At 43.9% G+C, this 15,860-nt stretch overlaps 1 protein-coding gene across 2 annotated transcripts in view; it reads right to left on the bottom strand.

The window, feature by feature from the left end:
• Positions 1-15,860, bottom strand: part of LOC144678835 (glucocorticoid-induced transcript 1 protein-like) — a 250,170-nt gene that overhangs the window by 38,184 nt on the left and 196,126 nt on the right. For both annotated transcript variants that reach the window (XM_078538793.1, XM_078538792.1), the window contains exon 6: positions 8,629-8,839. In XM_078538793.1, coding sequence (XP_078394919.1) covers positions 8,629-8,839 — 211 coding nt within the window. The remainder of the gene's footprint in view (positions 1-8,628; positions 8,840-15,860) is intronic.

Below are 15,860 nucleotides of genomic sequence, written 5' to 3'. Positions count from 1 at the left end.
CACAGGAAGCTGTGGCAGCGGATTCTTAATGACATCACTAAGGTACAAGATTATCTAAATAACTGTGCTGTTGGGTTCTTCCTGGGATGCACTTCAAACACAACGTGCCATGCTTTCACTAGCACCGCAAGAAAGTGAACACATGAGGGTAAACAAAAGCCTGACAGGGGAGGGGAAGATGTGTTTGGTGGTGTCATTATGCTGGAGTTGGTGGAAATGGCGGAGGATGTTCCTTTGAATGTGGAGGCTGGTGGGGTGATAAGTGAGGACAAGGGGGACCCTATCATGGTTCTGCGAGAGGAAGGTGTGAGGGTAGAGGTGCAGGAGATGGGTCGGACACGGCTGAGGGCCCTGTCAACCACAGTGGGGGGAAACCTTGGTTAAGAAAGAAGGAAGACATGTTAGAAGCGCTGCTTTGGAAAGTGGCATCATTGGAACAGAGGCGACAGAGGCAAAGGAACTGAGAGAATGGAATGGAGTCCTTACAGGAAGTAGGGTGTGAGGAGCTGTAATCGAGGTAGCTGTGGGAGTTGGTGGGCTTGTAAGGAATATTGGTGGACAGTCTATCATCAGAAATGGAGATAGGGGGGTCAAGGAGAGAAGGGAAGTGTTGGAGATGGACCATGTGAAGGTGATAGAGGGGTAGAAATTGGAAGCAAAATTGATAATTTTTCCAGGTCCAGACGAGAGCATGAAGCGGCACTGAAACAGTCATTGATGTACCGAAAAAAGAGTTGGGCCTGAGTAGGACTGGAACAAGGAATGTTCCACACACCCCATAAAGAGAGAGGCATAACTGGGGCCCATGCAGGTTCCCATAGCCACAACTTTATTTGGAGGAAGTGAGATAAGTTTAGGGAGAAATTGATCAGTGATAGAACAAGTTCAGCCATGCGGAGGAGCATGGTGGTGGATGGCGATTGTCTGGGCCTCTGTACAAGAAAGGAGTGGAGAGCCCTCAGGCCATTCTGGTGGGGGATGGAGGTGTAGGGGGGTTGGACGTCCGTGGTGAAGAGGAGGTGGTTGGGGCCAGGGAACAGGAAATTGTTGATATGATGTAGGGCATGAGAGGAATCGCGAATGTAGGTGGAAAGAGATTGGACAAAGGGAGAGAGAATGGAGTCAAGATAGGGAGAAATGAATTCCATGGGGCAGGAATAGACTGACACTATCGGTCCACCCTGACAGTCCTGTTTGTGGATTTTGGGAAGGAGGTAGAAGCGGGCTGTCTGGGGATGGGAGGCTATGAGGTTGGAAGCTGTGGAGGGAAGATCTCCAGAAGAGATGAGGTCAGTGATAGTCCTGGAAACAGTGGCTTGATGTTCGGTGGTGGGGTCATGGTCCAGGGGGAGGTAGGAAGAAATGTCTGAGAGTTGGACCTGCGAGGTAGAAGTCAGTACGCCAGACAACAAAAGCACCGCCCTTGTCGACAGGTTTGATGACAAAGTCAGGGTTGGGCCTAAGGGAACAGAGTGCGGCAAGTTAAGGAGACAGGTTAGAGTGGGTGAGAGGGGCAGAGAAATTGAGATGGCCGATGTCATGTTGACAGTTCTCAATGAAAAGATCGAGAGCAGGTAAGAGGTCAGAGGAAGGGGTTCAGGTGGAGGGGGAATGCTAGAGGTGGGTAAAAGGATCCATTGAACGGGGAGAGGACTCCTGCCCAAAGAAGTGAGCACGGAGACGAAGGCAGCAGAAGAAGAGTTCAGCATCGTGCCAAGCCCGAAATTCATTGAGGTGAGGGTATAAGGGTATGAAACTGAGTCCTTTGCTGAACGTTCAGCATCAGAGAGGGGAAGGTCAGGGGGTATGGTGAATACACGGCCGGGACTGGGATTGGAAGACGGGATGGAGTCAGAGGGACGGGAAGGGGTAGAGGGTCCTGGATGGGCCTTGGTATCAATGAGTTGTTGGAGCTTGTGTTCCTTAGCATCTGAAAGGAAGAGGAAAAGTTTCTTGCTGAGGCGTCAGATGAGATGAAGAATAAAATGAAACTGGGGACAAGGACAGCTATGAATAGGATGATTCTGTGCTGCTGGAGAGAGAGGTCGAATGTGTTAATATGGCGGCGCATGGCACTAGGTGTGGATCTCAGAATGCGACGAGAACAGCAGTCCGAGGAACATTGTATGTCCCGTAGATACCTATAATCCTGGGTGGAGTCGGAACATGAGGGGTGGAACTTCAGTTGGAATCTACGTGGGTTAAGTCGCTTCTTCCTTGAACAGAGGCCTGAACAATCCCCATCCACCATAACTCTCCTCCGTGTGGCTGAACTTGTTCTCTCACTGAACAATTTCTCCCTAAACTTGTCTCACTTTCTCCAAATAAGGGTGCGGCTATGGGTACCCGCATGGGTCCCAGTTATGCCTGTCTCTTTATGGGGTATGTGGAACGTTCCTCGTTCCAGTCCTAGTCAGGCCCCCTCCCACAACTCTTTTTTAGTACATCGATGACTGTTTCGGTGCTGCTTCATGCTCTGGTCTGGACTTGGAAAAATGATCAATTTTGCTTCTAATTTCCAACCCTCTATCACCTTCGCATGGCCCATCTCCGACACTTTCCTTCTCTCCTTGACCTCTCTGTCTCCATTTCTGGTGATAGACTGTCCACCAATATTCACTACAAGCCCAAAAACTCCCACAGCTACCTCGACGACAGCTCCTCACACCCTACTTCCTGTAAGGACTCTATCCCATTCTCTCGGTTCCTTCGCCTCCGTCGCATCTGTTCCGATGATGCCACTTTCCAAAATGGTGCTTCTGGCATGTCTTCCTTCTTCCTTAACCGAGGTTCCTCTCCCAACACTGTGGTTGACAGGGCCCTCAGACGTGTCCGATTCATTTCCCACGCCTCTGTCCTCATGCCTTCCCCTCCCTCCCAGAGCCATAGTAGAGTCCCCCTTGCCCTCACTTTTCACCCCACCAGCCTCTGCTTTCAAAGAATCATCCTCCGCTATTTCTGCCAACTCCAGCATAATGCCACCACCAAACACATCTTCCCCCACACCCCTGTCACCGTTCCGTAGGGACCGTATCCTCCGGGACACCCTGGTCCACTCCTCCATCACCCCCAACACCTCAACCCCTTCCCATGGCACCTTCCTATGCAATCACAGAAGGTGCAACACCTACCCCTTTACCTCCTCCCTCCTCACCGTCTAAGGGCCCAAACTCTCCTTTCAGGTAAAGCAGCACTTCACTTGCATCTCCTTCAATTTGGTCTACTGCATCTGCTGCTCCCAATGCGGTCTCCTCTACATTGGGGAGACCAAACGCAGACTGGGTGACTGGTTTATGAAACACCTCCGGCCTGTCCACAAGCATGACCCAGACCTCCCTGTCGCTTGCCATTTCAACACCCCACCCTGCTCTCATGCCCACATGTCCATCCTTGGCCTGCTGCAATGTTCCAGTGAAGCCCAACTCAAACTGGAGGAACAGCAACTCATCTTCCGATTAGGCATCTTACAGCCTTCCGGACTTAACATTGAGTTCAACAACTTCAGACCATGAACTCTCTCCTCCATCCTCACCTGCTTTCTTTTTTATTCCCTTTCTTCTACACTCATTTTTATTTTTTATCCACTTATTTTATTTTTATTCATTTATCCGTAGTTTTATCCCATTTTCTATCCTTTTTCCCCCACCACCGCCCCTCCCGCTACCCCATTCCCTACAGGGCCATCTGTTACTTGTCCCATGTTGATCTTTCACAATGCTACCCTTGTTCAGCAAAAAATCACATTCTGCTTTCTTACCTTTATGCCAATATCAGCACTTTTTTTTAACACTAACCACTACCATTAACACTCTCTTTGGACCTTTAGTTCATGACATCTTTGTCAATCCCTCCTCCAATCACTGGCCTTCAATCCAGCTCCACCTGCCTCACCCCCCCTTAAACAGTATAAATTTCATCACATTTCCACTTCTCTTCAGCTCTGAAGAAGGGTCATTCGGACTCGAAATGTTAACTTTTTTTCTCTCTCTCTCCACGGATGCTGTCAGACCTGCTGAGTTTTTACAGCATTTTCTGGTTCATTAACTAGGGATCAGTTAGTCAAACTGAGCAAAGAATAATCAAAGAGAGCCAGCATGAATTTGTTAAAGGCAATTCAAGCTTGATAAATTTAATAGGTATTTTTGATGAAAATTTTTCATATAGATAAAGGGAATGTAATACATGTTGAGTATGTGGATTTTCAGGTAATTGATAAAATGTCACAGGAGTCTATTTGCAAAAAGTTCAGACCTGTAGAATGCAAAGAAATATAGCAGCAGTGACACAAGGTTGGTTATAGGATGGGAAACAAAAGATTACAGTTAATGTATGGGTTGGAGCAGGGTTGGAAATGTTATTCCAAGATCAATGCTGTATTCACTTATGTTCGTGATGCATATAGGTGATATGAATGCAGGCACATGGAACATTATCACTGTTCAGTCAAAAGACAAAAGTAGAGATTTTAGCAAATATCAAGGCAGACTGTAAGAAAATCAGAGTGAAACAGATTAGCAAACAGGCAGATGCAATTTAGTGCTGAGAAGTACAGAGTGTTGCATCTTGGAAAGAAAATAAGAACTGGAGTGATCACTTAATATAAGGATGTGAAGGATGTGGAGGAACAGTGGCATAAGTCTCTGAAAATGCAAATAGAAGTATTTAAATCCCAAAAAAATAAACCAAAGGCATTGTGGATTTTACAAATAGTGGCCAAGAGTACAGAAGTAAACAGATCATTGTACAAGACAAAGGTTGGGTCAAAATTAGGTTTGGACCCTACAATCTAGAAAAAGAATTAGCTATAGACACCATTCAGTAGGATGACACCAGGGAGAAGAAACTATAGTAATAAAGAGGGATAAGGGACAATTTTCACAAGAGCAGAAAAAGGTTAATAGGAGATTTATTAAAATATTCTGAAGGATTTTGATAGCATGAATAGTACAAGGCTGTACCCTGCAGCTGAGGAATCAGCGACGACTGATCATCAGTTTAAAACTGTCACTAACAGGGGGAGGTGGTGGCATAGTGGTATTTTTGCTGGACTGGTATTCTAGTGACCCAGGGTAACACTCTGGGGACTGGGTTCAAATCTGACCATGGCAAATGGTAAAATTTAAATTCAATAAAAATCTGGAATTAAAAATCTGATGATAACCATGAAACCATTGTTAATTGTTGTAAAAACCCATCTGGTTCACTAATGTCCTTTAGGGAAGGAAATCTGTTGTCCTTACCTGGTCTGGCCAACATGTGACTTCGGACCCACAGCAATGTGGTTGGCTCTTAAAATGCCCTCTGAGCAAGGGCAATTAGGGATGGGAAATAAATGCCGGCCTAGCCAGTGACGCCCACATCCCATGAATAATAAAAAAATGTTTAAAAATTAAGAATGAGGAAAGAAGATCGGAGGAAATGTATTTATGTAGTGAGTTGAAGTATGGAACACTTCATCACAGGGCATACCTGAGCAAGTAACCACCACATATTTTAGATGAAAACTAGGTCAACATTTGCAGAAAAGGAAGATAAATCGCTGTGAGGAGAAAGAAGGGTGGTGAGATTAGTTTTAAATTGCTCTAGCAAAAAGCAGACCCAAGCATGTTGGTCCAATTGATTTCCTTCTGCTTTGTAAAATTATATGGTTCTCATAAAGTTAGAGGTCTAGAAAACCTTCAATAATGTTCCACATGCAAGGTTGCAGCACAATTTTAAGGGATTCACTAGCCTAATTAACATGGAGGTGGATAAGAAAATGGCAGAAACAAGATTCCTGTTAACCAGGTCATATTAGCTGAGGGCACATCAACACATTTAAAGTCTGAGGTCACCATGTTTTAGTTGTACACAGTTCTGATCATACTCCTTGAACCCTCCAACAACAACTTATATTTATATAGCACCTTTAACACAATAAAACATCTCAGGGCACTTCACTGAGGCATTATCATACATGATATGACACCGAGCCAGACAAAGAGATATTAAGGCAGATGACTAAAAGCTTGGTCAAATGGTGGGTTTATGGAGTGTCTTAAAAGGAGGAAAGGGAGATAGAGAGGCAGAGAGGTTTAGGGATTCCAGAGCCTAGTTCAGCTCTGGTCACAAGACACAAAGGAAACATCAAAGTACAAATGATGTAGAAAAGAACTACTGAGTTCATCCCCTAGTCCAGAAAATTAAGTTATGAGGAAAGCTTTGATAGGGAATGAAAGGCGACCTAAAACAGGTTTACCAAAAACAAAGTGGAATAAAAAACATTTATTAAGAACACTATTTCAAATTAAATGATGACTGCAGGGCACAAGGACATAAGTACAAATTATTGAAAGGCAAATTAAGGACTGATGTCAGGAAGCACTTCTGAAAACAACAAATGGTTTTCTAATTAGGACAGGCAAATATCCTGGAGCCATTCAAGAGGTGGCTAAGTATTTGGTGGTGACCAAGCGTGTCTACAGAACGATGAGTTAAATGAGAAAAAATGGTCTCTGCCTCATCTTTAGCTTATACATATCTGAAGTGGATTTCTATGAATGGGGACAAAGGGGGAAGAGGCTCAGAATAAATATAATGAAGGACGAAGGCTGTCTAAAACAATACAGTCAAGGCAGGTTTTGCAGAAACTTACCTCAGGGCAGTGAGCAAAGGTTGTTCAAAAGGATAGGTGAAGGAAAACAGAATGGAAGAGGGTAATGAGAAGTATAAGAGAGCCAATGTGCAAAGTATCAGCAATAAAAGTCCGGGAATAAGTGGCATTAATTAAAATGAAGGGAGGGCCTGATATCACTGCCTTGATTAAAACTCGGCTTGGTTAAATTTTCCAACTTAAAACTTTCAGCAGAGATAGAAGAAAAAAAGGAGCAGTGACATTGATTAAGGTTAGAATAATAGCCATTAAAAAAAGTGTTTGTCTGGATTGAGTTAAGAAATAATGTGGGGCCTGTTACCTCATTGGGAACATGTTAAAGACCATTGAAGGATGAAAAAATTTAGAGGTTTGCAAGCAGTTTAGAAATGTTTGCAGCAGTAACAATTCTAACAACAGGGAACTTGGACAATCCGATCTGGACTGAGACAAGGCAAAGTTTGAGCTCAAAATGGGGATGGCTTCTGGAAAATATCGAGGACTGTTTCCATATTTAGTTTGTTGCATGTTCAACAAAGAAGGATGCAGAGCTAGATTTGGTTGAATATTAAAACAGAAAAAGGTGGTAGTGACCAGTCATAAATAGTGGGAAATTGAGACAAAAATGTAACTAGATTCATATTTGTAATGAGGCTCATATTGAAACAAGATGAGGTTAATTCAATTCCTTAAAGTTCTTTTTACTTGATTAACTTTCCAGGTCAAAAAGAAACTTCCTAGAACTATTTGAATTCCCGAGCTAACAAATCTCGTTTTGTCTTTGGATTTTCAAATCCCACCAAAAAAGGGGGCGCAAAAAACTGAGGCATTCCGAACTGCAGACTTCTCAAAACACCACCAGCCTGGGCTGCCCCATCTAGACTTCTACAGAGCCTTTGTAACCAATTTAACCCTCCTCTCTGCAGATTTGCCTATTCTCACCATGACTTCTGGTGCTGCTACAATGGATCTAGACTTAAAATAAAAGTGAATACTTTTGAATTTGTTTTGATTAAAAAGTCAAAATTTTGAGCAGTGGCAGCAGAAGCAATATCAAGGAAAGCTGATGGAAAACTACTGTAAGGAAGAGCAGGAGCAATTATGGTAGAGGAGACCATGGTGTATATCTTCATCTTCACCTCCTGGGTGGTAATGTAGTGGAATGGATTGCCCATCCGTCCATTATAGAACCCCGACCTAGCAACGTTTCAATGGGATAAAAGCCATGCACATTATACGTGTGACCTACTCTACCCAATTACATTCCTAGAGTTGAAGACAAAAATTGGCAACCATGTTTTCCTCTCCTCCCTCACCTGTGTCATAAATCCACTCCAGAATTAACATGGTAGTTTCAAGAACCTGAATGTGAATACCTGAATGCCAGGCATCAAAAACCTTCTATACTGGTATGCGCAATTTCAAATCTTGGATGTCGTAAACACTTTATAATAGCAAAATGGGATTTGGCACTGGGGCCAGTTAACTCAGTTGGCTGTGTGGCTGGTTTGTGATGCAGAGTGACACCAACAGCGCGGGTTCAATTCCCGTACCGGCTCTGCCTTCCCAACCTCGCCCCTCACCTGAGGTGTGATGACCCTCAGTTTAAATTCACCGGCAGTCGTCTCTCTCTGATGAGAGAGCAGCCTATGGTCCTCTGGGACTATGGCGGCTTTCACTTTTATTCACAACAACAATAATTTCTCCCACTGATTGTATTGGACCGATATTGTTCATTTTGACAGGTAGATTCCATTAAATGACCACATACAGTGATAGAATAATCTTAGCATAATTTATTTATTTGTATTCTGTATTGCATGAATTGTTACATCTGCATGTTTAAATTATGGCTGATAGGATTAACCCATGTAACATTTTGCAGTAAAACCCACATCCAATTAGGCAATAGTCCTGTCTGACTATGTGCAGGTGATCAATGGGAAGTAAAATCATCAACAGAATTCATAAACTCATTTTGAAGCCTATTCTCTCACCTTTGTCCCTGTCATACTGAAGGTCTTCTGCTGAGCATGGGCTTCCCTCCTGAGATCCAGTTGGGTAGAAAGGGGAGACACATGGTGAGTGGCTGCTGCAGCTACTGCTGCGCTCTTGGACAGAGGGTGTCTGTGTGTCAATACTGCGAGTACTGCTGCTGCGATAGTGGGAAGGGAAAGGTGCTCGGTGGCCATCAGGAATCTCCAGGGGCTAGAACATAAATAAACAGTGCTACATTATTATAACAGCAGCAGCAAATGTTAATGCTAATCTTTCCACAGAACTCAAGATTATAAACCTTGCATGTACAAGAACTCAGAGGTTGAACATTTTTAAGATATGCCTTAGAGGGAGAATACTTAACCATGGCAAACTAAAATTTGTTACATTTACTGTCAAAATAAAATTCACAGATATAAACTAGCTTCAACATTTTTTGGCTTAGAATTTGTACGAAAATAAAGCGAAGCAGATTGCACTGAAACGCAAACTGTGTCCATTCGTCTTACTTCTAATGATTATTTCACAGAAAACCACAGATCGATGTGAATATAACTGACGGGATTTCAAATAAACACCCTCACCAAAGTGCCTCATATGATACAAATCCTTCAGATTACTGAACACTTCGAGGCATTTGGCTAGAAAGATTAAAATAAATTAGGATGTATATTGTCATCTGTGTTGGTCTGTGTGCGCTGAAGGAACATCAACAGTTCTAATGGCATCTCATCTACAGACTTATGGCTTTATTCTACAGATAGATTAATATCCATGAATGTATCATAATTCTGGCTTCAAAAGGTCTCAGATATGCATTTAATCAGAAATGCTTAATCTCCTAAAAAAAATAAATGGTACACTATACTGCTAAATCTCACCACTCAACATGATCTGTAAAGAAACAACTTCAAAAGGAAACACACCAGTTTCAGCATGCAAGTTAGTTTCACACATAATACAGTAAATCCCATTTGACACTGTATTTGGGTAAATGTTTGATTCAGTTTCTCTTTTGTCAAGGGAGCCTTATACCATGTGTTACTGTGACCAATTATAGCAATTCAATTTGTTGCTTTAAAATGCTTGTGAATCAATGAAGGGGATTTAGAAAAAGTTGATGCCAAAAGCACAATATAAATTGGTACCAAACATTTCCTGAATAAAACATTTCCACTATAAACCAACAGCCTGTATTTCAACCATTATCCTTTAAGCCTTATGGTACCTCCTTGCTTGTAATACTCATTTGAGAAGCACTGGGGCAAAATTTTCATTGTACCCTGTTCAAAAGTTTCCAGACAAACCAAGTAACACATTAAAACTTAATCAAGCCCCCATTCAACGAAGGCCTGTAAATTACAACATCTCAGCGGAGGTGCGATCTATTTCAGCAGATTGCCTCCATCAATCAAAACGCATGGACATTCATTCTAAGTGCATTGGAAATGAACTGGTACCTGAAAAACATCTCCATTAGCAGACACCAACTGACTCATAAATCCTTCCCTCCAATGCTGTATTCGGCACATGTTATCAGCAGGCTGACAGCAAAGTGAAGTAGTGATATGCAATGCAATTTCCAGTCTCAGCCCCAGAGGGCAGAAGCGGTTTATTATTTTAATATAAACCATGTTTATCAATGAGGTGAAAATGCAACCAAATCCATTTTGATTAGTAAAATATGATACCGTAGGAAGATATTTGTACATTCTCAAAATTGTAAGTATAATGAGTGAGGTCCAGATAATCAGGCAGATAACGTGTACCAATTAAACATAAAGCTGGGGTCATTTTATTTTAATATTTCAGTTAGTTAATACAAGCTTAACATCTTTACTCATTTAAAATTCATCAAAATTGAGAAGGCAGGGGTTGGCTTTAAAGTAAAGATATTGTTAAAAGCAAAACTATCACAATAGTGTCAATAATAGTCTACAGTCTAGACTTTTCTTCCTGGCATTAATCCTTTGTCAGAACCTCGGATTTGCGTCCTCCCTGCTCCCTATTGAAATGCAGCTTTCACCTACCGAAGCACGCCTTTAACGTACTTTTGATGACCTAGCTTCAAGTCTTGAAAGAGATGAAACTACTCACATGGCAATACTGCATTTCTCAAAAGCATTTGACAAAGTTCCTCATGAAAAGCGCTTGTCCAAGCTCCACTACTGTGGAGTCGGGGGATGTTATTAAATTGGATCCGGTACTTTCAAAACAACAGGGGACAGAGCAATAAGTGATAGGGAATCATCCGCTCCAAAAGAAGTCCTCTCCGGAGCGCCCCAGGAAACTCTGCTGGGACCTTTATTCTTCTTGACATACGTAAAGGGCCTCCCCAACCAGTTAAAAAACAGGGTGCAACTATTTGCAGATGACTGTGGGGCTTACACACCAGGAAAAGCTCAAAATCATATCAATTCACTGCTAGATAAACTTCTGGAATTGCAAAACTGGCAGGACCAATGGGAGATGGCAAAAAATGCTAGGTCATGTACACTACCAACAAAAAGCATCGACCAACAGATAGCTTTAAGTTCTGTAATCAAATTCTGCAACATAATCATACCTGGGGGGGTTCACATTAAAAACAATCTTCAACGGGGACTCCGCATTCAGAAGAAAACATCCAAAGCAAACCGGGTTCTTGGATTTCTAAGGAGGAATCTTTGGCATTGGAACAAAAACATCAGTGTTACAGCTTGCCAAACATTTGTTCGTCCAGAGTTGTGTTGTGGGATCCTACATGGTGAGAAATGTAAATAAGATTGACGCGATCCAAAGACATGCTGCCCGATTCTGTAAGATTTGGAATAGGAATGGAAATGATTGCAGCAAACGAAGAAAAAAAATAGACTGACCATGTTTTATAGAACATGGAATGGACTGGTGGGAATTGACAGAAACAAGTACCTGGTGCCCTCTGGCAATGACAAAACACAAGGTAGTCTTCCACACAAACTATAAAAACCATTTGTTTCCAAGACAATGTTGATACAATCTTTCTTCCCAAGGACAAACCTACAACGCAACAAGCTGCCAAAGGAAATGGTCACAGCTCCATCACTTGGAATCTTCAAGATCTATCTTTAGGTTATTTCCATTTATAAGCTTCCATTATCTGGATTACCATCTCTGCAGGTCATGCCTGGTTTAGCTTGCGCTACCCACATAAATGTTGGCAGAATAAAGATGGTCTGCAATGCCGACACACCCAAAGCAGAAGCCGGACCCTATTCTGTAACTGCCCAGGTGAGGTTTCTTAGGTGAACTAGTTTAAATAATGTTTGGTTTTGTGGATATGGTAGCATACCATATCAGACAGACAGTACAGGGAAAACCCTGTACTGGTTCATTACTGGTTATTCCAGTTGGTTCCTTTCGCTTACAATAGGTCATGGTGCTGACATTAGCTGCTGAGATGGTTTTCATCTACTTCTTTGGATGGAATTTTACTGGCCCCCTGGCAACAGGCGTGGAGGGAACCACCTCAGAGTGGATCCCAAATGTCTTCCTACAACCAGGCAAATTTCCCAGTCAGGTAGCAGGGTTGCGAAAGCACAGGACAGTCGTGGGCCATGAACTGAGAGCAATTTTGCAAAGCTTGGATTTTCTATGGGTCTCACAGGCCCCACTAAGTGTCAGAGGCTTGCCTGCTCCAAGGAGGTGGGAACTCAGCAGCAAGTGGGTGCTGGCTGGAAGTGACAGCCATTGATTACAGCTGCTTGTCAATCAGGCAGGCTGAGGTTCAAATATGAGGCCATTGTAGAGTGCAGTTAGGAAAGGTGTCTCCTAGGTCCACTGCAGCAAGTGTAGACAGTATGAGGAGTTTGAGAGGCACTACGCCATGAAGGTTCCAAATCTCAATGGGTGTCCTGCACTCAAGAGTTTGACCCCACCAATGAGAAGGAAAGTGGGAGAGCTATAGAGAATCAGCCACAAAGAGCATGGTTGGACCTCCCAAAGGATGATGAAGCTGCAGCGTGGCCAAGGCAGGCTAATATTCACAGAAGATGCTATTCCAGCTGAAAGGGTTTACAGCCGAAGACTTAGCTTCTTGGAGATGTCGGAGCACCAGTGTACAAGATAACTCCATCTGCCCAGGCAGGGGTTAACAGGCCTGTGCGGAGGGCCAGAGGAGGAGCTGAGGCCAATGGGATGTGAAGGCCACCTATTGCCTGTGGCAGTGGAGGTGACCTCAGTGTTCAACTTATTCACCTCAGGCTCATTCTAGGGATTGCCTAGAGACATCTCTGGGATCTCAGTCAGCAGCCCACCACTGTATCAATGGGTGACGGATGCCATAACCAGAGGATAGGGCAATACATTGGGTATCGCACTTATCAGGCCAGTCAGGCTGAGGGGGTCATTGGAATCCGGAGCATCGCTGTAATCAACTGCATGCCTGTGGCCATCAAAGCTCTCTCAGAGAAGCCAGGATCTTTGTGAACGTTTAAATAATCTGCAACCACCACAAAAGGATCCTGTAGGTGTGTATGTTCTCCCAGAAAACTGCCACAACTTGTACATCTGTAGACAGTCCCAGGTGCTTTAACTGTTGAGGCCACCCAAATGTCTTCATGAATGGATTCTGGATGACAAGGTGTAACCTCTAAAGATATGGCAGCTTACAGCTGTACGGAGCCCCAACATAGAGGCAGGGAAAAGTTACATCTCCTGGCATGTGACGACCACTGAACAGGCAATTAGGCTTCTGAAAATGCAGTTCCAGTGTTTAGGCAGATCTGGGGAAGCCCTGTAATATGCCCCATCAAGTGCCTCCCATTTTAAGGTGGAAATAATTCAGTTTCTCTCCGAGGTAAAGCAGAATACTGTATAAATCTGAATTGAAACAGAAGATGCTAGAGGCAGAGCAGAGTTAAATTCCAGGTCGATGACTATTTCACAGAAATATTCCATGGATACTGCCTGACCTGCTGAGTATTTCCAGCATTTTCTGTTTTTATTTCTCTGAGGTAACCCCGGCCTTTGATTAATGTAATTAATGGGTCTTTAAATGAAAGGACTACATTCATTACTGACCTTATTCTGTGCACACCTTTTCATACCCTCCATTCAAATGTCTCAACATCTGGTAATGACCCAGTGGTGCAGAACTGAGCAAATGAGCCATTAAAGTATTATTACAAGAACTTTAAAGTTGCACAAAGCTTTAATGGTGTGGTATTCTGCAAATAAACAGCACCCAGTGGAACCCCAAGTACTTCTAGGTGCATTTACATGAATGCTTCTGGATGCTCCTACATTGCGCTCTTCTCCTGCCAACCACAAACATACACAGTGTTACTCGTTTCATTGCTCAGCTATCCTCATCAGAATGTGGCACTTTACATGTCCAGCATCACACCACTGGGAGGACTGCTGCAATTGGCTATTCAGCCTTGCCGGTGAAGCAACCACCTGACTGATCATGGGCTTCCCGCGTGAGGCAATGCGGTCTCTCACTGTGGTCCCTGGTCATGTCCAATACATGTGTTGGCCACCTTGCCTCACATCTCGCAGAATCCATTTAAGGCATGCAGGGCTGCCAACTTGCAATTATGAATGCCACTCACCTTGTCAGGCCATACCAGGTCATTGAGTCTCTTCCGGTACTGCACTCATGTTCGTGAGACCATTCTGCGGCTACTGACTTCCTCAGCCACCTCTAGCCAGGCCTACTTTGTGAGGGTTGCTGGCCGCCTCCTCCCATCCAGTGAGAGGAACTCCTCTCACTATTCGCTCACTGCTTGCAGGAGAACCTCCAAGGAAGGTGTCACTGAACCATGGAGTCACCCTTCCCCTGACTCCAGCCATTCTTCCACAGGTTCCCTTGTTTAATATCCCTTCCAATGCCCTGTGTGTGTGTAGCCTGTATGAAGGCTTCAGACTGGCCTTTAAATATGGCACCTTCCATCAACCCGCTGGCACTACCTTCTACCAGCTTGATGTTAATTGGCTAGATGGCAAGATTGCTGTGGAAGTTCTGCCATCCGCTTATGAGGCCACGGGACCCTCAAAATTGGGACTTCCACTCATTAGGCAAAAAGCACCTCTCTGTGTTTAACTTTTTACCCAGTGAATAGTTCAGCTGTTCTCCAGTAAAGGAGCTTGGTTGCTGGTTCAACCATACAAGCTAAATAGGTTGTCTTCTTTTGCCTGCCAAGAAAGAATATCATATTTCTGGGAGTATATCACTCAGATTTGACCTGTCATGTACCTGGGAAACTTTTAACAGGAAAGAAAAACCCCGGAGAGACTGAACTAACTTATAGGGCAGAATTTTGCCGTCGACGAGCGGGGGGCGGGGCCTGCTCGCCGACGCGTAAAATGACGCGGGATGACGTCAGGTGGAACCCCGCCCCATTTAAATTTTCAGGAAGGCGGGGGCACAGCAAAATCAGCTGTGCGCCCGCCGACCTCTCAATGGCCAATTGAGGCCATTGACAGGATCAATTATAAAATTAAAGGACCTGCCCAACCAACCTTAAGGTTGGTGGGCAGGCCAGGAGCCCCGGCGGCAAATAGATAAAACATGAAACCTCATCCACCGGCGGGATGAGGTTTCATGCAGGGTTTTAAAAAATTTAATAAAGTTATTATGTAAATTATGAACATGTCCCATCTCATGTGGCATTGTCACATGAGGGGGACATGTTAGGGAATTTTTTTTTCTATTTTTCATATTTTTCAAAGTGTAAGCGATCTCCCTGAGGCAGCATTTAGCCACAGGGAGATGTGTGCTCTTTCATGCGCATGCGTGAAAGAGCGCACTCTCTCCTTTGGGGAATCCCCCCCCCGCCCGCACAGGGAGCGCATAGCGCTTCCCATCGGACGTCACACTGGGCGGGCCTTAATTGGTCCGCCCACGTAAAATGGCGGCGGGGCCCACTTCTCCGGCAGGGATTGGCTCCCCGCCCTCTGGAGATTAGGTCGGGCCCACCCGCCTGGCAGGCAAAAAATTCTGCCCATAATGTTGTTGCTCTGTTGAATCTAACTTTCTCCCGTAGACCAAAGGTTTGAGACTTTATCCCATAATTTTGATGAGGTCAGACAGAGAAAAGGAGCCTTACCGCTGAAAAAAAAACTGATATAAAGATGCAGCCCAGAACGTTTTATAAAACATAGCAATAAGGTACGGCATGTGGCACCACGTCATCCACATCAAGACTAGTGGTTGCCCCAGAGCTAATCAAGTCAGATGATTCAGCTAAACTGTGTGGAGAATACATAT

This window comes from Cetorhinus maximus, chromosome 3, assembly GCF_964194155.1.
Source record: "Cetorhinus maximus chromosome 3, sCetMax3.hap1.1, whole genome shotgun sequence".
NCBI classification, from domain to species: Eukaryota; Metazoa; Chordata; class Chondrichthyes; order Lamniformes; family Cetorhinidae; genus Cetorhinus; species Cetorhinus maximus.
This window is presented reverse-complemented; position numbering and strand designations above follow the sequence as displayed.